Source organism: Esox lucius, chromosome 24, assembly GCF_011004845.1.
Source record: "Esox lucius isolate fEsoLuc1 chromosome 24, fEsoLuc1.pri, whole genome shotgun sequence".
Classification (NCBI taxonomy): domain Eukaryota; kingdom Metazoa; phylum Chordata; class Actinopteri; order Esociformes; family Esocidae; genus Esox; species Esox lucius.
This window is the reverse complement of record NC_047592.1, coordinates 13,044,371-13,068,267: the sequence shown is the minus strand read 5'-3', so window position 1 is coordinate 13,068,267 and position 23,897 is coordinate 13,044,371. Positions and strand designations below refer to the sequence as shown.

General features: G+C 40.9%; 1 protein-coding gene across 3 annotated transcripts in view; it reads left to right on the top strand.

The window, feature by feature from the left end:
* The window catches only part of LOC105020627 (trans-2,3-enoyl-CoA reductase-like), a 46,050-nt gene that overhangs the window by 20,341 nt on the left and 1,812 nt on the right, over positions 1 to 23,897 (top strand). For 2 of the 3 annotated variants that reach the window (XM_020043477.3, XM_020043476.3), the window contains exons 3-10: positions 1,571 to 1,615; positions 7,201 to 7,304; positions 7,868 to 7,977; positions 8,445 to 8,550; positions 13,494 to 13,566; positions 18,528 to 18,571; positions 22,790 to 22,847; positions 23,771 to 23,856. In XM_020043477.3, coding sequence (XP_019899036.1) covers positions 1,571 to 1,615; positions 7,201 to 7,304; positions 7,868 to 7,977; positions 8,445 to 8,550; positions 13,494 to 13,566; positions 18,528 to 18,571; positions 22,790 to 22,847; positions 23,771 to 23,856 — 626 coding nt within the window. Of the gene's footprint in view, positions 1 to 1,570; positions 1,616 to 7,200; positions 7,305 to 7,867; positions 7,978 to 8,444; positions 8,551 to 13,493; positions 15,023 to 18,527; positions 18,572 to 22,789; positions 22,848 to 23,770; positions 23,857 to 23,897 lie in introns of those variants that run through there. The other variant, XM_020043475.3, reaches the window with a different exon arrangement.

Genomic DNA, 23,897 nt, shown 5'->3' with positions numbered 1-23,897 from the left:
TCCAAACATAGTGCTTATGGTTGTGACCATAAAGCTCTATTTTGGTCTCATCACTCCAAATTACAGTGTGCCAGAAGCTGGGAGGCGTGTCAAGGTGTTGTCTGGCATATTATAACCAGGCTTTCTTGTGACATTGGTGCACTAAAGGCATCTTTCTGGCCACTCGACCATGCAGCTAATTTTTGTTCATGGATCGTCATATTGTGCTCATTGAAACAACCACACTGTCTTTTTCCAGAGCCTTTATTTTTCCTGAGGTTACCTGTGGGTTTTTCTTTGTATCCCGAACAATACTTCTGGTCGTTTTGGCTGAAATCTTTCTTGGTCTACCTGACATTGGTTTGGTATTAAGAGATCCCAGAATATTCCACTTCTTATTGAATGATTCAACAGTACTGACTGGCATTTGCATGGCTTTTTGAATCATTTTCCATCTTTATAAAGTTCCATTACCTTATTACGCAGGTCGTTTGACAGTTCTTCTCTGCTCCCCATGGCTCAGTATCTAGCCTGCTCAGTGCATCCACGTGAGAACTACGAACTCATTGACTATTTATAGACAGACACTAATTGCAATTTAATAAGCCACAGGTTTGGAAAATTCACCTTTAATTGCCATTTTCACCTGTGTGTGTCACCTTGTGTGTCTATAACAAGGCCAAACATTCAAGGGTATGTAAACTTTTGATCAGGGACATTTGGGTGATTTCTGTTATCTTTATGATTTCAAAATGAGCCAAACAACTATGTTTTTAATAAATGGCTTCATATGACCATATGAATATGAATTTCCCAATTTCTGCCAGGGTATGCAAACTTATGAGCACAACTGTAATTGACTTTGGAGTCATTTAACTAACCCTCTTATCCAGAGCAACTAAAAGGAACATTGTGAGTTAAGATCCTTGCTCCACGGCACGACAACATATTTTTACCTTGGCTAAGGGATTTTAACCTGTGTCTTTCCAGTTACTTGCCGAGCACTCTAAACATTAGGTACCTCACATGGTCCAGTCAACATTAAATGCATCTGCAAAACCTCAAAAGTGAAGAAAAACCTATTTCTGATGCAGTGTAATTTTCCTGGCCGCGTTTGCTATCGATTTCCCCAACTCTTTATCTTTTTAGGTATCCACTTTATTAGTCTCTCATTCTGTGCTTGGTTGACAATTATGAGCCAACTATTGATGGGGTTTTACTCGTACAGGAGAATAACATTCATTTTGTTTCATCCATTACAGTAGACATAGGGTCATCCATCCATTTAATCTTATTCTGTAAACATGTCAAAACAACTGCTTTGTTCTTGTTCTAACGGATATGGGTTATTAAGAAGAAGGTAGAGCACCAATCAGAACACGAACATTGATTTGCCAATCCATAAAATGTCCAATGCAAAAGATGCCGATAGCAACATTTAGGCTTGTGTTATTACTTCTCAGCGCGTTGGAAGATTGAAATATTGGAGTAATGGAGATGTTGGATTAGATTTCTTGGACTTTTGTTCATAGGTTGTTTGTTACTTGAAACTGAGCAGGAACTGAAATCAATGTTTCTACTGTGTGTCCAGGCCCTGCCAGACACCCATCAAGAACCGGACTTCGACTTACTCCCAGTAAGTACTCCTGGAATACCGGTTGAAAGGATTTGTTTTTAAGAGGTACGTAAGCATGGATGAAACACTGATTGACACATTAGGAAAAGGAATTCAAGATATCAAAACACGCCAAGGAAGAAAAAAAAAAAACACTGCAAAATACAACATTACGACATTGAGTGACAAATACATTTAATTAATTTATTTTCATACTTTTTAATTTTGCTTTGTGGCTTTTAGGTTTGTTTTCCCCTGGAAAAAGACCCATTAACAGACGTTTTCCTATTGAGTGCCAAGTAAACGCTAGGTGAAACCCTTTGTGTGCTTCTTTCATTCTCCCTACGCTGTGAACTAAGTTGGCTTCGCACAAACGAAACAGCTAATTACTGCCATCCAGGGACATGTCTTGGGGCATCTCACTGTAGTGATGCAGGATACATAAGCAACGTTATTAAAAGGGTCCATCATGCTCATTAGCAAGGTGGGCCCATGTGGTGCCCCAACAGATGCCTGAATTGCTGACATGTTTCTGAACTCTAAACTCAAATCCCCATTCATCTTGAAGATGTATGTACGTTTCAGCCAAGCTGTGGATTACTGCGCTGCTTCTCAAGCTGTTTTTCTTTCCGTTCTTGGAAGAGATCGAGAGGAAAATTAAAACAATTGCACACACGTGCAGGAATGCACACATTCGCACGCACGCCCGCGCGCACACACACACACACACTAACACACACATAAACATACTGCTTAATAAATGTAATAAAATAAGCACTGAGGGAAACAATAGAAGACCTACTCCTGGACCATGTATGCACCCACCTATTGGAATGAGAAAATTGCTGGAAGAATCCTAAATATCATATCATTAGCACCCTCATGGTTTGTCATAGAACAGTAATGAAAGGAAAACCCAGCTGTGGAAAAAGAACGCACAACATAGTAATTATGAACCACAAAGAGACTAGGGCAATATGCCATAGTTTTACTACTGTCCAATATTACAGTGGCAGACAATGTAGGAGTACATATGCAAACAAAGAATATATCGCCCCACTATAAAGTATAACTTTTAAGGCTCCATATAGCCTTAATAATAAACTTCATATTTATTTTATCTCAACCTTTATGATTGACGTCACAATGCAAACCTCTCACCATACCCCACCAACAAAAACCATCACCGTCGTCTTTCTTCAAATAACACGAATTTTGCCTATGACTCTAATCATCTCTCTTTGACACTTTACAGAGTAAGATGAATGCACTGCAAGTGTCCAAGCATAAGTGTACACATAACTTAGTTTTTGTTGGCCTTATTGGGAGGTTATTCCAAAGCCTTTATGAGCTGTTCATTGTAAAAAAAAAAAAAAAACAGAAGAGATTTAGTCTTCTCAAATGCACTGATAGGCACAAAGCCACAAGTTAGATTAGTCCCAAACCTTTTCACACAGGGCCCTTTATTGCTTTCCACAACTTTGGCCTTCAAATGTGTTTACTGAAACATGAAGAAGTTGCTGCTACGACAGCCTACTGCCTGAGATTCACAGAAAAATAAAACATTTACAATTCCATGTCCAATTCTATAGCCTATTAAAACTACAGTACATATTTTAAAGTACTATTGGCAAGGTTGTCTTTCAACTGTAAAATTGAAAGACGCATTCAATTGACTATTTTAGGGTTTTGTTCAGCAGAGGGGGAACGGCCTGCATTGATGGAGCCTGCTGCGGGTGAGGCCCTTTCAGTCAAAAGTCCAGTCATAGTCTTAATGCAACACTAAAATTCAACCCCCCCCCCATATATCACTGTAAGCATAACTGTGTAATTTCAGTAATATTAATATGACGCAATGAAAACACCTATGCTGATTATCGAGGCTTAATAGCGCGTTTTGAAGTTTCAAAGGATTGTGACGCCCGCCATTCGCCTCACAGTGGTTTGATCCACTGCCCCCCCCCCCCCCCCCCCAGCCCTGAGCAGCGGCACCCCGGGCAGGTAAAGTGCTTGCGTGGTTGTTGGTGGCTGACTTTCGGTAAGTAGGTCAAACAGAGGATATGTTATACATTTCTTTACTTCTAACACTCAGTACAATAAAACACATAACCGTCACCAGCCTTCATTTTCACTACATTGAATCAATCAATCAATCAATCAAATGTATTTATAAAGCCCTTTTTACATCAGCCGATGTCACAGAGTGCTTTTACAAAACACCTAGCCTTACAAGTCACACTTTGTTAGCTAACGGTTAGTTAAGTTTGCTAGCTAGCTACAGTAAAATCAACCAGTGTTTGCAGTTAATGAGAGAAGCTTACAGTGCAATGTAGTGTTCCTTAGCTGGCAAGGGGATCGCGTTTGTGCCTACCTTTGGAAAGGGCACTCAATGCACGTAGCTATTGTGAGGTTAATCTAGTAAATGTGTTTTATATGCTGGTAGGGTTCACACACAATAGCTGAATTTGCGGAGATGTAGTAGTGAGACAACCGATGAGGCAAACTAAAACAGTATTACAGCACAACTTTTGGTGTCCCCCTCGATAATTGCTACTGGAAGCTGTTACAGAGAAGTTAGCTTTTAATACGTAAAAAAAATTTTTTACCCCATTTTTCTTTTCAATTCCATGGTATCCAATTTGTGATATCGCAGCAACTCCCTGCCTCTTCCGAGGATCATCCATTGCTGTTCTGGTTCCTATCATGCCGCTAAGTTTAGGCTAGAATTTTTACACACCAGAGGTAATACTCAATCTGGCCCTCTACTTTGAGCTCACTGGTGCCCTGGGAAAATCTGCAAACAGGATTTGAATCTTGTGACGCAGCTAACTGCAAGGCAGTGACTTTACTGCTCTGCCATTCAGGGCCCCCCTGAAAGTTCAGATTTTCTTGAATTCGGTCCCGTCCTGTTCAGGCTTACACGCCCCATTCCCCCAGGCCGCCTCTTTTCCCTACATTAAAATAAGTTTGGCTTCGTTGATTCATCTCCAATGAAGCTGTTAAAAAAGTCCCGCTAGAATCTACAGGTTCATGGAGGCTACCTGATTTTTAATCAACTGTGTTCTGCATCATCTAATAATTGGGCTGCCATCGTTCATCTCCCCCCAGAAAGTTTTCTGTGGAACCCAAGAGAGGGGAACAGCTGCTTTGGCGGGAGTCATCTGTGATCCACATAACCAATAAATAAACTCTTAGGGAGTGAGACAGAGGGATATAACTCGATATCTTTATATGGTTTCAGACCATAAGATCCATTAAGGCATCCAGACAGGAAGGTCACACAGCACAATCACATTGAGTTTTCATGACAAGGGCTTTCAAACTAGATCAGTTAAGACAAGACCTCAGTGGCGGTAATCTGACAGAATCTACAGAACTCCAATCTTCCGAGGCAAACTTTCCGCATCGACCTCAAATGCTCTCCACGATCATAGTAATTTTGGCAGGACACTCCGGTACTCCGGGGGGGGGGGGTGACGGAGGGTCAAGCGTTGTGACGCCCTCCACCGCACGCCAGAAAAAAACCTCCTGGGTCTCGGGCGGCTCCGGCGACTCTCCGTCGTCTCCGTACCGCTGTACGATTGACGACCCGCCACTCAATGCACCTGTCCTCTGTCAATCATTCACCGGCCTGGCACCGGAGTGACCCTCATTAAGCAGCGTGTGCCCATATGGCGTGGCGGACGGTGCGTGCGCGGGAGTGCGTTGGCTCCGAAACAGATTGGTTTGGAGGACGAGGCCAGCCCTGGGGTCGGATCTCTCCCTAAAAACCTCAATGCCGCGGTTATTCTGATGGAGGAAATATGGCAGGGGAGGATGAGGGCAAGCATAACATTGCCCTTGCAGCTGCTCACAAATGTCATCCCAGATGTCCCCTATATCCAACAATAGCTGAGGGAAGATGATCTCAAGCCACACAAAATAATCTCTCTCAAGGAGACCAACGATGGATAGACAATTGATGCATTCTGGGTGGCATGAGTGGGAGGCTATTAAGCATGCCCTCCAGATAATATTGGGATTACAGCTCCGGGGTCATCCGCAGTTATCGTACAGGAAACGAGTCATCACCCCTTGCCCCTTTTTATTTTTCTTATTTTCTTCTTCAACAGGAAAAGCCTGTCATTTGGTCAGGATATTGGAGTAGCAGGAAAGGTTGATTAAATTCTGAGACAAAATGTTTGTGTCCCTGACAATCATATTAGGTTTTGAAAGACATCTTTCTGTCGGGTGGGCTATTTCAATTAGTTTTTGAAAAGCAGAGATGGGTGTCAGGAACCTCTCTAAATGCACTGAAATTAAGTGCCCTTTCAGTTTAAGTGTCGGCCCTCAGAATTGAAAGTTGGGACCTGGTGCATCTCTGCTTGGCCCTCAGCATTAAAGAAGAACTGTGGATAAGGACACACCATAGATGAATGTCCTCCATTACTCCATCAAGCTCAGTAATACAGTAAGAGAAAATAAGCTTCTGCTCTTCCGAAGGATGCATTAGTTCCATTTAAAGAACAGCTAAGACAAAGTAATTTTATAGTTACCACAGGGGATCTGAAATGAAGTTGCATATTTCCAACATTTGCCAGACACTCCTGCTGTGACTATGGGTTGAAAACATCCTTCTGATTTGGGACATTAATACTGCGTCTCCTGTCATTTGACAGCACGCAGGTTCACCCATTTAAACACACTATAAATACATTGAACATCGACTGCAAGGAGTTTTTAAGTAGGATACACTATCATAAACGCAGACGTGTACACTTCTGTAAAATCATTAGCACATGATTAAATATCTCTAGGATCCTTTCCTTTAAAAGATGGCTAATTCTAGCCTTTACAACAGCTAAACACTCTCTCCTTAGATATAAAACTCTCCGCCTCCTGACGATTGGGCCAATGGCTATGGAGCAGCTGGCTAATTGAAAGTATCTAACTTACTTCCTGGGAAATTAGACTATACTGAATATAATATAGACCCCTTTATGGCTTGGTGAATTCAACCTTCGAGCGGGTCAGTTTCTAATGCGGTGTAACTTTTAAATACTATAATAATTTTATTTTATATTGCATTATATTTCTGTCCTTTATCTCTGTTGTTTTCAATGTGTTTTATTGTTCTTGGGATGTATGTCATTATGTTATATTACTTTGTTATTGTCCATTCCATTTTTTTTTTTTCTTGTTTGGAAGTTATTATATTTTTCATGTCTTTCGTGTTTTTGTTGGAAAATCCATTCTGAAATAAAAATATAAAAAACACATTGACCTCCTATAAAATGTTGGAGACAAATATATGTATTGTTAAGAGATTACTTAATGCTCAATGTCTTCTGAGATTTTATAGATTTATAGTTCAGGATTATTAAAAACCTTTTATTATTAAAAGTCTCAATTTTAACTTCCTTCAATATCATGAAGGAATCAACATGCATCATGTTGCTGCCGGAAGTCAGCATCGCTAGCTGCCCCGTACCTCCTGTGGCCTCAAATCATGTGTTGCTAAAGGTTGGGTTAGGAACAACGAAAGGCCAAATGTTTGTGGTGTGTGGATTCAGGCAGTCCATATTTGTTCTCGCTTATTTTTGTGTGTGTTCTCTGTCTTTCTCCAGATGGGGCTTTCCTGAGAGATAACTGTGAGCTGAGGACCATCGCCTCCTCTTCTCTGCTCTCAGTGCATTTCACTGACCTGGGTCGGCAGGTTGGCTGGATCACGGTAAATACCAGAATAACTGAGAAAAAATAATGATGTCTCTCTCAAAACATTGGAACAGCAGGGAGTTGGGGCTCATTTTTATCCATCCCACAATATTGTTCTATTAGCTATTTTCCATTGGTCAGATTAACTCTCAGACTGATTTTGAGGTCTGTAGGAAATCCTACGGTAACTACCATTGAAACCGTCTTCTGCAAGTACATTGTATGGTTTCAACTGTAGGCACTGGATACATCATGTAAATTAAGACACTGTAAATGTTGGTATAGTTGGTTTGAATAGATCCCAGCCTTATTGCTGCTCACTGTAAGTACTACAGAAACCAAGGGAAATTTCAGACGGCCCCAAAATTGAGTAAGGCATTCAGATGGAAACAGAGCAAACAAAACTCTGACATGTAAAATAAGGAATTACATTTGCTCTATTTATAGAATTTATGTATCTGCAGAAGTTCCACAGTGTTCAATTTCATCCATGTATATCTTATCCTTCTTCAAATAATATTTCTCATCAGATATCTGTTCCTGTAAACATGAGAAGAAATATCTGTGCTTCCTTCCCAGGTGTTTCTGTCTCAGTATGTCGGACCCCTCTTTATATACCTTCTGTTTTATTTCCGACTGGCAGGCGTATATGACAACTCAATCAGACCACATTACCATCAGGTGGTACAGTGAGTATTAAAACATATCTACAGGCTACAAAGGAACCAATTATGTTTGAAATGTAGTAAGAGGACAAAAAGATCAGAGTTTCGCTAATAAAAACATAGTTTATTTAGATTATGAACAAATTATTTATTTTGTGAGATTATGCGAATGAACAACTGCCACACACACACACACACACACACTGACCCCAATTGTACATTTTTCCCTTAACCTAACCAGACACTGCAATGTTTCTTTGTGGGGAATGTCTGAAAAGGTCATGTTTTACTATCTTTATGATCACCTCAGGTCCCCACATGTACAGTAAAACCAGGATCACACTAGCGCGCGCACACACACACACACACACACACACACACACACACACACACACACACACACACACACTACAGAAGGATAGGGAAGCAGGTGAAGGCCATACCCTCTGAGGAATGACCTTTGTGTTTGTTTCTTCTGCTGTCTTTCACAGCTTGGCCTGCTTCTGCCACTCCCTGCATTACATCAAACACCTGCTAGAGACCCTGTTTGTTCATACATTTTCTGATGGATATACACCTCTTGGAAATCTGCTGAAGGTAACAATAACATGTGTTTTGGTTTATTTAATCTGTTAAAAAATGACAATTAATGCAGATGTGGTAATATTTAGATTGCAATAACATGGATGGGGTCTCTAGTCAATTTCAGAGAACATGAGTGTTAAGATTATTTAGAAAGAAACAATATCTTGAGCTATTAACTTGCTGTCGTTAGTGACTCTAGCTTCAACACATGTTGTTTTTGTTAATTGAAAGAGCCTTTAATAGTCTTACATTAATAGTCTTAAACACTAACTGCAACCCTAGTTATTCAAACAGAGGCCCAGGATTAAAATTGCCTGGGGAGAACGGGATTTTAAAGCGAAAGCCTCTTTTTGGACCCAAGCTCCGCGCCTCATGCACTCCATCCGGTCGCTGCCCTTTGGCACCGTGCGTTGGCGCGGCGGCGCGGCTGAACGAGCCTGCTGGAGGGGCTACAGAGAACATGTGACGGTGGGGTGGCAACATGGCACAGCGTGCTAGTAGAGCTGGGAGAGAGTGCCCAAACGTGCCCTTTTGCCAAGGCCTTTAAGCACTGCCAATCGTTTGGAATGGCCTTCCGTTGGCAGTGGGTTGACGGAGGTACTCTGCCGTGTTTTGCCACACCAGCAAACACACACACCAAATGTGGGCATACGCGCAATCTGCAATTTTCCACCATTAAACAACACCAGCAAATACGTACATCACCTGACTAATTAGACACCTGCTTATATCCCAATGCGTAGTATAGAAAAACATACATGATTTTGAGGTCGAACTAGTGTTCGTTTTTCAAATACTTTAGTTCCACTTGATTTGAGGTTATTTGGTGCAGCCTTACCTGCAGTATCTCCCAAATTGAAAACCTACAGAGTGGCTACATGGAGCCGAAGAAATCTAAATCTCATACAGAAATTTTTACGTAGGCTTATGCTATAGGGCTGAATATACTGTGTGTTATAGGGCTGAATATACTGTGTGTTATAGGGCTGAACATACTGTGTGTTATAGAGCTGAATATACTGTGTGTTATAGAGCTGAATATACTGTGTGTTATAGGGCTGAATATACTGTGTTATAGAGCTGAATATACTGTGTGTTATAGGGCTGAATATACTGTGTGTTATAGGGCTGAATATACTGTGTGTTATAGGGCTGAATATACTGTGTGTTATAGGGCAGAACATACTGTGTGTTAAAGGGCTGAATATACTGTGTGTTATAGAGCTGAATATACTGTGTGTTATAGGGCTGAATATACTGTGTGTTATAGGGCTGAACATACTGTGTGTTATAGGGCTGAACATACTGTGAGAGAGAGACGGAGAGGGAGAGAGAGAGAGAGGGGGGGGGGAGAGAGAGAAAGAGGGGGAGAGAGAGGGGGAGAGAGAGAGAGAGAGAGAGAGAGAGAGAGAGAGACATGGTTTGTTACTGTGGGAGACTCACACAATAGGAGGTCCATTTGTGCAAGGACTATAATTTGATTCTTGGTTGCCAAGACCACAAGGTGTGCCGAGAGGCGTGAGCGGTGCTAACGACAGCAAGCACTGACGACAGTCCGTGTCTGCATGCTTCAAGTATCCTCTAGAGTTCTGCTAAATGCCAAAAGGCCACATTAGCATTTTAAGAAGTTACTACTTTTTTTTTACATTCCCTCCACACTGACTGGCCACTGATAAAGTAACAATTATCTTGAACAGGGTTTCATGTAAAACCGCAAAGCACAACACCAACATGTCTGATGAAACAAGGGAGAGATTCACTTAATCGAAAAACCATTGTTGTACAGCAGACGTGTTTTGTTTAACATATACTGTAATTAAAGATATAATTTGTTATCAAGCTAATATTATTTTGACCTAATAAACAAATGAATAATACACTTCTGTGTATAAAGGAGCTCCTAAACAGACTCAAGAAAAAAGACTAAGAAAAAAAAGACAAGAGAAAAAAACACTGACAATGGAGAATAAATACTTAAAAAAAACAAGAAATACATGAAGAGAAAAACATAAGGAATATTTTTATAGCTATATGATAATTTCTTTATATATATTATAACAATAATATATAAATATATATACAGTATCTCACAAAAGTGAGTACACCCCTCACATTTCTGCAAATATTTGATTATATCTTTTCATGTGACAACACGGAAGAAATGCCACTTTGCTACAATGTAAAGTAGTGAGTGTACAGCTTGTATAACTGTAAATTTGCTCAACACACCGCCATTAATGTCTAAACTGCTGGCAACAAAAGTGAGTACACCCCTAAGTGAAAATGTCCAAATTGGGCCCAAAGTGTCAATATTTTGTGCGGCCACCATTTTTTTCCAGCACTGCCTTAACCCTCTTGCGCATGGAGTTCACCAAAGCTTCACAGGTTGCCAAAGGAGTCCTCTTCCACTCCTCTATGACCACATCACGGAGCTGGTGGATGTTAGAGAACTTGCGCTCCTCCACCTTTCATTTGAGGATGCCCCCACTGATGCTCAATAGGGTTTAGGTCTGGAGACATGCTTGACCAGTCCATCACCTTTACCCTCAGCTTCTTTAGCAAGGCAGTGGTCGTCTTGGAGGTGTGTGTGGGGTCTTTACCATGTTGGAATACTGCCCTGCGGCCCAGTCTCCGAAGGGAGGGGATCATGCTCTGCTTCAGTATGTCACAGTACATGTTGGCATTCATGGTTCCCTCAATGAACTGTAGCTCCCCAGTGCCGGCAGCACTCATGCAGCCCCAGACCATGACACTCCCACTACCATGCTTGACTGTAGGCAAGACACACTTGCCTTTGTACTCCTCACCTGGTTGCTGCCACACAAGCTTGACACCATCTGAACCAAATAGGTTTATCGTGGTCTCATCAGACCACAGGACATGGTTCCAGTAATCCATGTCCTTAGTCTGTTTGTACTGAGCAAACTGTTTGCGGGCTTTCTTGGGCATTATCTTTAGAAGAGCCTTCCTTCTGGGATGGCAGCCATGCAGACCAATTTGATGCAGTGTGCAGTGTGTGGTTTGAGCACTGACAGGCTGACCCCCCACCCCTTCAACCTCTGCAGCAATGTTGGCAGCACTCATACATCTATTTCCCAAAGACAACTTCTGGATATGATGCTGAGCATGTGCACTCAACATCTTTGGTCAACCATGGCTAGGCCCGTTCTGAGTGTAACCTGTCCTGTTAAACCGCTGTATGGTCTTGGCCACAGTGCTGCAGCTCAGTTTCAGGGTCTTGGCAATCTTTTTATGGCCTAGGCCATCTTTACTCAGAGCAACAATTCTTTGTTTCAGATCCTCAGTGAGTTCTTTGCCATGAGGTGCTGTGTTTATTTAACACACCTGCTCCCCATTCACACCTAAGACCTTGTAACACTAACGAGTCACATGACACCGGGGAGGAAAAATAGCTAATTGGGCCCAATTTGGACATTTTCACTTAAGGGTGTACTCACTTTTGTTGCCAGCAGTTTAGACTTTAATGGCTGTGTGTTGAGTTCTTTTGAGGGGGCAGCAAATTTACACAGTTATACAAGCTGTACACGCACTACTTTACATTGTAGCAAAGTATCATTTCTTCAGTGTTGTCACATGTGGCCCTACCCTCCCCCGGGTAGGGCCACAGTGTCGCCGGACCCCCCCGTCTCAGTTCCAAAGTGTTATGCTGCTATATCATTGTGCTGGGGGATATGAGGAATGCACTACTAACTTTTCTCAGTTTCCTCCAGTTTTAAATTTTAGGAGGAGATGAGGTCCTGGTCCACACCTGCGGAGTACCTGATTTGGGGGGCCCGTTGCTGTCCCTGTCCTTGTCCACCTGGTTATACTTCTGACCTAGTCTAAAATCAAATAGACTCTGGATTTAGCCCAGAGAAATGTATTTATTATTCTAATTGGACTCTTAATATCTCACCCGGCACAGCCAGAAGAGGACTGGTCACCCCTCTGAGCCTGCGTCCTCTCTAGGTTTCTTCCTAAAATTCGGCCTTCTTAGGGAGTTTTTCCTAGCCACTGAAATCCAACACTACTGTTGTTTGCTCCTTGGGGTTTAAGGCCGGGTGTCTCTGTAAAGCACTTTGTGACAACTGCTGTTGTAAAAAGGGCTTTATAAATAAATTTGATTGATTGATGAAAAGATATAATGAAATATTTGCAAAAATGTGAGGGGTGTACTCACTTTTGTGAGATACTGTATATGTATGTTACATACATTTGTGTACATTTACTGAATGTAAATACATTTGTAGGGAAAATATATTTTGCGTTTTTTTCTTTCTTCCAAAAACAGAATTAAGCTTCCACAGTTCACGCTGCGGCTGTAAAATTTTGAAGGTCAGCCATATTTGTGTCCTCATGTTTTTCCCCTGATGCGGCGAAGAATATTGATGGTGGTAAACATATGCATTTCCTGTCTTTTTCTGCCCTTCTGCACTTATCTTCAACTGTGGAGTGTGCTGATACTGTTGCTTTCCTCAACTCCACCCGCAGATTTGCAGGGATGACTCAAATTGGGCTTATGGAGTGCCTATGCTCAGCCTGCTTTGTATTCTGCTGCCGCTAAGGTCAAACCTCATTTGATTAGAGGAGGAGAAAGATGTCTAAGAAAGTCTTAATGCATGTGGAGAATTTTGGGAGCTCATTGCTGCCGGGGCTTAGCAACAGGCCTCATCATGAGCTCTTCACGCGGTGGAACCCAATAACCAGGGGGAGGGCGCCGCAGTGCTTCATATACGAGTCCTGAATCACTTAATCAGAAGGGAAGAACGGCTGAATCAACCTGTGCTCAATCAAGATTTGCACATCAGTATGCCGACACAGCCCAGTGTGAGAGACACATTAATACGTCCTCTTCCATCTATTTTATTCCCGTTTGGGGGGAACAGAGCGAGGAGAATAACAGTTAAAGGCAAAAGCACTTCCCTCTCTCTGTCCCTTTCTCTCTCTTTTTACAGGGCTGTGCCTTCCACTGGGGCTTCACGACCTGGCTTGGTTACTACGTCAACCACCCGTTGTACACCCCTCCATGTGAGTATCTCGGTGTCGGAAACAAGATCCAGACCCATTTTCCTCTATTTGCTTATCAACTGTGGCTAGCAGCAGTAGCCTATTTCTTCTCCTCAGCTAGCATTTACCATAACAAGTGCCAACGAGTGCAGCTTCTAACATCTGCTCCGGGCCCCTTGAACAAGCCCGGGATCCCATCGTCAGGGCCGTGCGGCCCTGTCAGAGTGAATAATGAGAGGGTTGACCGTGTGGCGACGTCTCTGTCGGCCAGCGAAGGTGACGCGCCGAGGGCAACGCACGCTGGTAGACGGTCGAGGGGCCTCGATGGCTTGGGTCCCAACAGGCTCAGCTGCTTTCTCATCGGCCTAGTTGGCGTGGCTTCCTCTGACAGGTTTGCCTGTCAGTGGATGGAGGGAGCAGAGACCCTTCATGGTGTCAAATCAACACCAGGAGAAGACTGGCAGGCCAGGACGCCAAACAGATTGGAGAACGCCAGGAGGCGGGAGAGGGGGGAGACAGTCAGACAAGAGACTGAGCCTTGAAATCTCGTTTCTTAAAAGTCTCTTCTTTGTAATTGATTCTCTCTTTCCTCTCCCTATGTGTTGTTTTCTATCCTCTCCTTTCTTCACTCTCTTTCCTTTCTGAACACTCTCTTCTTTCTACTTGATTCTCTCTTTCCACTCATCATACTTCATTTTGTCTTTCCTTTGTTAAGTCTTTCTCTCCTTCTTACTGCATTCTCTCATTCCCTATTTACCTGCTCTCATCTTTCCCTCCTGCATCAACCTCGTTGGCAAACTCCACTCTTTTCCCCCCCTCCTGTTCGCTGTTAGATGTTGTGGTTTTTGAAGTGACAAGCCGTGGCAGCGTCAACCGCTCGTTATTTCGCTTCCATTGTCAGCTCCATCCATTGGTGCTCTTTTGAGAGAAGTAGCTTTTTAGACAAAATTACATACAAGGTCACAAGAGCTGTTGAGACTTCAAGGCTCTTTTTAATGGGCAAAACACGAAGAATGAGACAAACGGAATCAGATATAAAAGAATAGATTCATGGGAAGAAATGGGGAGATAAGATGAATCCAAGATATAACTATCTGTAGTTCAAAGAAATATTAATATGAAGGGTAACCCAACCATTGCGGGCTTAGGCCAGGATTCAATCTGAAGGTGGATTGTGGGTATAGCAGTTTTTAGGCAATTTCCAAATGAGACGACATATGCAGCATTTACCATAAATGAGATCTTCACTTACATTGCATTGAAAAGATAACCTGTTTTTAGATTGAATTCAGGCCTTAAACTCATCTTCAAACTTTTCTGACTCTGGTGATATCGGAGTTGTTTTTTAGGTCAGCTTACAGATTTCTTTGGCACACGAAATAGGGAATTTTAAGATGAAATATATACAACCCCGTTTCCAAAGAATTTGGGACACTGTAAATAATAATAATAACAGAATGCAATGATGTGCAAATCATTTTCTGTATTCAACAGAAAATAGTACAAAGATAACATAAAATGTTTAAACTGAGACATTGTGTTTCTTGAAAAATATGTCCACTTTGAATTTGATGCCAAAAAGTTGGGACAGATGCAATAAATGACTAGAAAAGAAAGGACAGTTGACTTCCACGAAGAAGGCGTGGTTACATTTTTCCTATAGGATTTCAAACCATTACCTCGCAAAATCCCCTACAGTTATGCTGTGAAACAGGAATGTACAGTGGATATAAAAAGTCTACACACCCCTACTAAAATGCCAGGTTCTTGTGATGTAAAAGAATGAGACAAAGATAAATCATGTCTGAACTTTTTCCACCTTTAATGTGACCTATAACGTGAACAATTCAATTGAAAAACAAACTGACATCTTTGAGGGGGAAAAATTTAAAATAACTCAAAGTATAAGTGTGCACACCTGTAAACTAATACTTCGTTGAAGCACCTTTTGATTTTATTACAGCACTCAGTCTTTTTGGGTAGGAGTCTACTAGCATGGCACATCTTGACATTTGCCCACTCTTCTTTGCAAAAGTGCTCCAATCTCCTGTGCACAGCCCTCATCAGATCACCCCACAGATGTTCAATTGGATTCAGGTCTGGGCTCTAGCTGCGCCATTCCAGGGTGTGTGCTTTGGGTCGTTGTCATGCTCAAAGGTGAACTTAATCTTCAGCTTTCTAACGCTGATGCTGCCACCACCATGCTTCATTGTGGGTATGGTGTTCTTTAGGTGATGTGCAGTGTTGTTTTTGCGCCAAACATACCTTTTGGAATTATGGCCAAAAAGGTTCAACCTTGGTTTCATCAGACCATAACACATTTCCCACATTTTGCTTTTGGGGGACTTGATGTTTGTTTTTGCAAACTTCAGCCGGGCTTGGATATTTTTCTTTGTAAGAATTGTCATCACATGTAGCACACAGCCAGTACTTGCCAGAAATTCCTGCAGTTCCTTTAATGTTGCTGTAGGCCTCTTGGAAGCCTCCCTGACCAGTTTTCTTCTTGTCTTTTCATAAATTTTGGAGGGATGTCCAGTTCTTGGTAATGTCTCTGTTGTGCCATATTTTCTCCACTTGATGATGACTGTCTTCACTGTATTCCATGGTATATCTAATGCTTTGGAAATTATTTTGTATCCTTCTCCTGACTGATATCTTTCAACAATCTTTCTGATGCTGTGGAAGCTCTCTGCGGACCATGACATTTGCTCTGTGATGCAACAAAAAAAATGTCAGGAAAATCCTACTAAAACATCTGAACTTTGTGATTAATTAGAGTCACTTTAAATGATGGCAGGTGTGTAATAACTTCTATTTAACATGAGTTTGAATGTGATTGGTTCATTCTGAACACAGCCACATCCCCAGTTATAAGAGTTATTGCACACTTATGCAACCAGGTTATTGTAAGGTTTTTATTTTTCATTTTTACCCCTAGAAGATTTCAGTTTATTTTTCAATTGAATTGTTCACATTATAGGTCACATTAAAAGTGGAAAAAGTTCTGACATGATTTATCTTTTTCTCTTTCTTTTACATCACAAAAACCTGGCATTTTCACAGGGGTGTGTAAACTTTTTATATCCACTGTACATGCGCTAATAAAGGAGCCACCATACATGATTAATGGTTTCACAGAAACAGACACAATTTGAATACTGGAAGTGTGACAGATTTTTTAAAAAGGGACTCATGCTCTTAATCAAATACACAAAGACATTCAGAAGCACCGCAGATTTCTTTAGAAGTGTCCAAAATCATTGGCCAGATAATGCAGCAAACCAACAGTCCATTCCATGTTTATTTCCGGGCCAATCCCACTATCTACCCCTTATTCCATACTATCCCCTTTATGTCCTGTAATTGATCAACTTCAGAGCGTTTTGTCTTATCTTTCCAAACCCACCCCATCGTTTACCGATTTGCAGTATTTTGTCTTCTTGTCCAGACTAGTGTTGCCAGATGGAGTGGTTTCCCACCCAATTGGACTACTTTTAATGACAGTGTATGGGCAAAAATGGGCGGGTCAATTTACAGATAGGGATGTATTGAAAAAATAGCGTTCGGGTGGCTTTTTTCGGTTTATAGTCAATTAAATCTGGCAACCCTGATCCAGACCCCTTTCTTTCATTTCCACCGACAAAAAGCTAAGATGAGAACTTTTAACAGATCAAGAGATACTTCAGCCAGTTAGAAAAGAGCAGCGCGCACACGAACCAATTAGAAACGAGCCACATGGACCACGGCCCAGAATTCATTCATTTCTAATTTCTCAGTTCAGAATAAATTAAGCGGGTAACAATTGACAGCAGCAACACAGGCCTGTTAAATTGACAAGAAGGCTTTTGATATAGCTGCGTAAAGGCATGGCTTAAGTGTGCATTTCTTTTTCTCATTCTGCTTGAGTAGGAATACTCATATTAAACCTGCCCTTCACATCCAGTTTGTTCTGCATTTCTAACTCCCCTAAAAAGAGAACCACAATGTGCTGATTTACGGTTTGTGATATTTTGCTGGTCTAATTCCTATGGAAAAGCTGATGAATCTGTGCTGCCACTGAATCATCATTTTAGTTGCTGTGCTCTTTGATGTCCTAAGTTTGTGGCATTGATGAATGCATAATTTAATATTTACTCTGAGTCATTTTGATCTTGAGTTATAATTTAATCTTTAGCCTGGTGTGGTGCTTGCAAAACCCAGGGTTGTGGGTTGAGGGGGTGGATTTTAAAATGTATGCACTCACTAATTTAAGCTGTTCTGGATAAGAGTGCTGCTGAAATTACTGAAAAGTAAAAAATATTTTTTACATGTATTCACTGCTCCTAATAAGCATCATGATTTATTTTTCTCAAGTAAGGCAAATATATAAAACTAACCTTGTCCGCGAGCTTAAACCGATCATCCACAGAAATCATGTTTTATGGACTCGGAAATGTTATACATTGTCATTTTTCCTTATTTTGTAAACCTCACTGTTTTAGCTGAATGTGTAATATGATGTTTATTATATGCATAATCTGTAAGTAGAATCCCATTAAACTGTACCTCATAGCCAGAAATGTAAGTGGTTTGCAAATCTGCACTGGACACAATTTTCAGGACCTGTTTTGGCTTGACGCATAATCAGTTGCCAAAAATCCCAGAATGCATCTTTTTTATGAACTGTATTAATTTCAAATTGAACACAACAGTACATCTTTAACTCAAAACAATATAAAAATGTTGTTAGTGGTTAGGGCATCTGAATGATATTCACTTGATATCATCGGAATGTTATTCACTAATCCCCATACTGCCAATGTGAAAGCCATGTTGTTCTGTCCCTTAACAAGAAAATTAACTCTAATTGTTCCTCTCTCCCCTGTAACATTACCCCATGGCCATTGCTGTAAATAAGAATTGGTTCTTGCCTGGTAAAATTCAAAAATGTCTCTTGTTAAACTCTCTATATAATACTGTTATTTGTTTTGTGATTTTCCTAGATTACAAGAACAAACAGGTGATCCCATCTCTGGTTTGGTTTTTGGTAGGTTGCATCTCACACTTTTTGTAGAGTTAGTAAAGGCAATATAATGATAATATAGTATATACAGGTGCTGGTCATAAAATTAGAATATCATTAAAGAGTTGATTTATTTCAGTAATTCCATTAAAAAAGTGAAACTTGTATAATGTATACATTAATTCCACACAGACTGATATATTTCAAGTGTTTATTTCTTGAAATTCTGATGATTATAACTGACAACTAATGAAAATCCCAAATTCAGTATCTCCGAAAATTTGAATATTACTTAAGACCAATACAAAAAATGTATTTTTAGAAATGTTGAAAAGTATGAACATGAAAAGTATGAGCATGTACAGCCCTCAATACTTAGTTGGGGCTCCTTTTACCTGAATTACTGCAGCAATGCGGCGTGGCATGGAGTCGATCAGTCTGTGGCACTGCTCAGGTGTTATGAGAGCCCAGGTTGCTCTGATAGTGGCCTTCAGCTCTTCTGCATTGTTGGGTCTGGCGTATGGCGTATCCTCTTCACATTACCCCATAGATTTTCTATAGGGTTAAGGTCAGGTGAGTTTGCTGGCGAATTAAGAACAGGGATACCATGGTCCTTAAACCAGGTACTGGTAGCTTTGGCACTGTGTGCAGGTGCCAAGTCCTGTTGGAAAATGAAATCTGCATCTCCATGAAGTTGGTCAGCAGCAGGAAGCATGAAGTGCTCTAAAACTTCCTGGTGGACGTCTGCGTTGACCTTGGACCTCAGAAAACACAGTGGACCAACACCAGCAGATGACATGGCACCCCAAACCATCACTGACTGTGGATACTTTACACTGGACTTGAAGCAATGTGGATTATGTGCCTCTCCTCTCTTCCTCCAGACTCTGGGACCTTGATTTCCAAAGGAAATGCAAAATTTACTTTCATCAGAGACCATAACTTTGGACCACTCAGCAGCATTCCAGTCCTCTCCCAGGGGAGACGCTTCTGACGCTGTGTCTTGTTCAAGAGTGGCTTGACACAAGGAATGCGACAGTTGAAACCCATGTCTTGCATATGTCTGTGCGTGGTGTTTCTTGAAGCACTGACTCCACCTGCAGTCCACTCTTGGTGAATCTCCCCCACATTTCTGAATGGGTTTTGTTTCACAATCCTCTCCAGGATGCGGTTATCCCTATTGCTTGTACACTTTTTTTCTACCACATCTTTTTCTTCCCTTTGCCTCTTTATTAATGTGCTTGGACACAGCTCTGTGAACAGCCTGCCTCTTTAGCAATGACCTTTTGTGTCTTGCCCTCCTTGTGCAAGGTGTCAATGGTCGTCTTTTGGACAGCTGTCAAGTCAGCAGTCTTGCCATGATTGTCTAGTTCTGTAGGCTACACAGAGAGACCATTTCAAGGCCTTTGCAGGTGTTTTGAGTTAATTAGCTGATTAAGAGTGTGGCACCAGGTGTCTTCAATATTGAACTTTTTCACAATATTCTAATTTTCTGAGATACTGAATTTGAGTTTTTCATTAGTTGTCAGTTATAATCATCAAAATTAAAAGAAATAAATACTTGAAATATATCAGTCTGTGTGGAATGAATGTATACATTATACAAGTTTCACTTTTTTAATGGAATTACTGAAATAAATCAACTTTTTGATGATATTCTAATTTTATGCACCTGTATACTGTAATATTAGTAGTTGTAGTGAAAAGTATGTTCATTATTTTTTTATTTCATTGAAAAACAAACAGATCTTTAGGTTAGCCATTAGTAAGAGCCACTACAGAGCCACTACTACCATGCTGATTTGAATATTTTTTGTTTAGTGTTTTTACTGTAAGGGACTATATATGACATTGTTTCAAGATTTTCAAAAATAATCATACATTTTTAAGTATGCTCAACTCTGCCTGACAGAGTTTGAAATTGAGCTAAACTTTCTACTACAAGTATGTATACTACATGTAAGAACAGTGTATTATGTGATTTGTATAAAAGTTATATTTTTGTATATTTAACATTTTTCATATCAAGATGAGTACTTGACCCAAGCCAACTCACCATATAATTATTGACTTTGACATTAAGGGATATAGTGTCTGAATGTTCTCCAATTTAATGCCATCTGTGACAACAACATTTAGGGAAAAGTAAAGGGGTGTGAACACCTTCTGATGTCACAGTACAATGAGCAATGTGCAAGTCTTAGTGTACGACTTGAATGACCTGAATATCCTCAAACTAAATTGAATTGCCCCCTCAACCTCTCCTATAAAGTAGTAGCATAGCAACAACGGTTTAATCATCCCGACAGTGTAGCCTCAACAAAAAAAGAAAATTGGATGAGTGTGCTAAAAGTAGTTTAATAAAGAATTAAAAACTGCAGTTGCTGTGTGAATACATTTTAGTACATGTTTTTATTCAAGAAGCCAAAAACGTACTATGACTTCTATAAAGAGCTCATACTCGCTGAGAGCTTCTGTGAAGTTCTGTGAATAGGGAAGTTATTATGGCCTTGAGAGGCTTAATTGATGTTTTTACAAGTGCTGACAAACAACCTACCCTACTCCTCAGGGAGTGTCCTGGAAGACAGACGAGCACTCAGAGAATGAATGCTTAATTGAACATGGGATCATCAAAGACAAAACAATTGAAAAGCCTAGGAAATCAACAATTCATGTGCAGTGAGGGAAAGAAAGATGCAACGGAAAGTAGTTCAAGATACATGGAAGTAGGCGTGATTCCGCGCTTGTCCTCTGGCAGAAGTACATAATAACATTCCCTTTCCATCATCAATATGAAAATAATCCTCACATTTCTGTTTAAAGTTAAGATAGTAATTGCCAAAATGTTCCAAAAATACAATTATCTTTGTTCAGAAAATAAAATTATCTTTGAGTTGAATTAGTGTAAAAGGAGAGGTGAAGTAATACATTTGGAAAAAACTAATTAGAGAATGACTGCTAAGGTTACATAAATCAGGCAAAATTATTAAAATGTACATAATAGCTCTCCGCGAGGCCATGTGGCGCCATGGACGTGAACCCGTCGAGGATGCCCACATCTTTTGATAAAGTCGAGCAGCGTGGCTTCTTTCTGCAAGAGGCAAGACCGAAGTGCACGCTGCAGTGCAATGCTGGACAATTTCCATCTGATATCACAGTGGCAAGGCGACGCTCTGCTCTGCGGGAGATTCTAATGAACTTGAATTAAACTAAGAAAATACGTCCGCATGGCAAGTTTAAATCTTCATCAAGACACAGTTGGATATTATTAACTCACCCCTTGGAAACGGCGATGCTGGTTGTTGAATAATGCCCGAAAGGGATTTAGTCATCTGTCCTAAAAGTGAAAAAAACAGGCAAACAGAGAATATAGCTCCTACTGTCCCTCGCCATCTTAGAGATATCTTTCTCCATCTCGCCAGGGGACTGGGATTTCGACGGGCTCTTGTCTAAGCAGATTGGGGAGAGGAAAGAACATCCAAGCTCTCTGCAGGAGCCCAGTAGTGGCTTCATAGAGGTCATACACCACATGGCTTAGATGCATAGGATTTCTCATTAGGTGAATGTGGTAGGCGCGAAGTGTCAGAGACAAAAATACATGCCAGGGCTCCTGCTAAGGAACAAATCAGGAACATGTACGGTGTCTTGAAAAGGACACATCTCAGACGTCTTGCTTTACATCATCATTCAACGCCATGAAAGCAAGATGTCCTGGGATTGTTTTGTCGTTGCACGGATTCATTTTAAATAATGTTATTCTGTATTTGTTTGAAAGTGAATGATCTTACATCATTGGCAACCTTGGATATACTGTATCTTTTTCAAATGATATGGTGATTAATTCAAATGCTGTCTCCTACTAGCAAGACTGTCTTCTACTAATGACCCCAGTGACTCACAGCTTTGAGCTCGATGCAACCCAGACCAGTCTGCTATTGCAGCTATTGACAAATACCATATAATGCTGAATCCAAACTCCACAACTTGAACCTGATGGCTCAGGTGTTGAAAAACAAACTCCACTGCTGTATGAATTAACCATTTTGGAATAAAATATTAAGGGCAGTCAATATCCATTTATTATTATAACTCAATAATGTTGTGGGTGATTGCAATATAAAAGTAGTGGGCTACCAAGTGCTTTGTTGTTCAGTGATCGTTTTAATTAGCATGTTTTTTTTTTTTACATTTTCCATTGCGAAACAGTTGTTTTAACCCAACCAGTCATTGTCATTACAACAGCTGTGCGAATTTGGGAACCTCTGCATCAACATCTCTCTGGCCCGACACAAACCCACAGGTGAGCATGTTTGAAATATGAATAGGATGGGAAAAACTGCTACGCACCAAGGATGAAAAGTGTCTCAGATGTAGTACAGTGCTAAAACAGAGACTTGCACACAAAATAATCCATACAGAACGCTGTCCAAAATGGGATGCCAAAACTCCTTATGTCTCCGTGGTGGAACGGATATTCTCATCAACCCCAAAAAAAAGTCTACATAGTAAATAATTTGGACACTGGAGCAAACATTTTATACTTAAAGATACATTTTCCTCACAAACCACGGGCATCTGCGCCAAGCTGTCCGGCTGCGTGGGCACTGACGATAATGCAAACGACACTGCAGTATCGTCACCAGGACAGCAGATTAGAATGAATCCCAGAACAGAGTTAAGTGCAAGTAAATGTATACGGAGACATGCTCTTGCGGTTGCCTGCGTGACTTTCCCACCTCCTCCAGAACTACAGAGCTACATCCTCAACTGCAGTAACATCCTAACCATTAATCAACAAAAAAGGAGGAGCGGGCTTAAGAGAGAACATATCATATTATACCTGGAGGGATGGAGCGTAAGGTTCCCACGCACCTCTGAAGCTGTGCTCTCAGGCTGGTTGCCAGAGGCATTCTGTTCTAATGAGCACGGAATGTGCAAAGGTCAGCAACCTGACAACAAAGGAGGAAACGATTTCTCAGTGCAATTTTTTGTGTATATTTCAAAATAAAAAAAGATTTGATTTTAAACGGCAAGATGATCTTTTGGATTATGGGAGGTGTGGGGAGTGAGGCGGTCCGGCATTCAGGGCATTACCCGTTCAAATCCCAGGGCCGCAAACATCTTTTAGACACACATCCAGGAATCGTAGATGGATGATGGGTTGGGATGAAGCGGAAGACACATTTGGACAATAAATCAGTTCTGTTTTGCCTCTGTCTATAGGTAACGGAGTTTCATTTCCTGGACCCACCTACAATCCCTTTACGTGGCTCTATAAACTTGTCCACTGTCCTCAGTACACCTACATGGTAAAAATGACAAGACGCATTAACACAATATTTGACATATT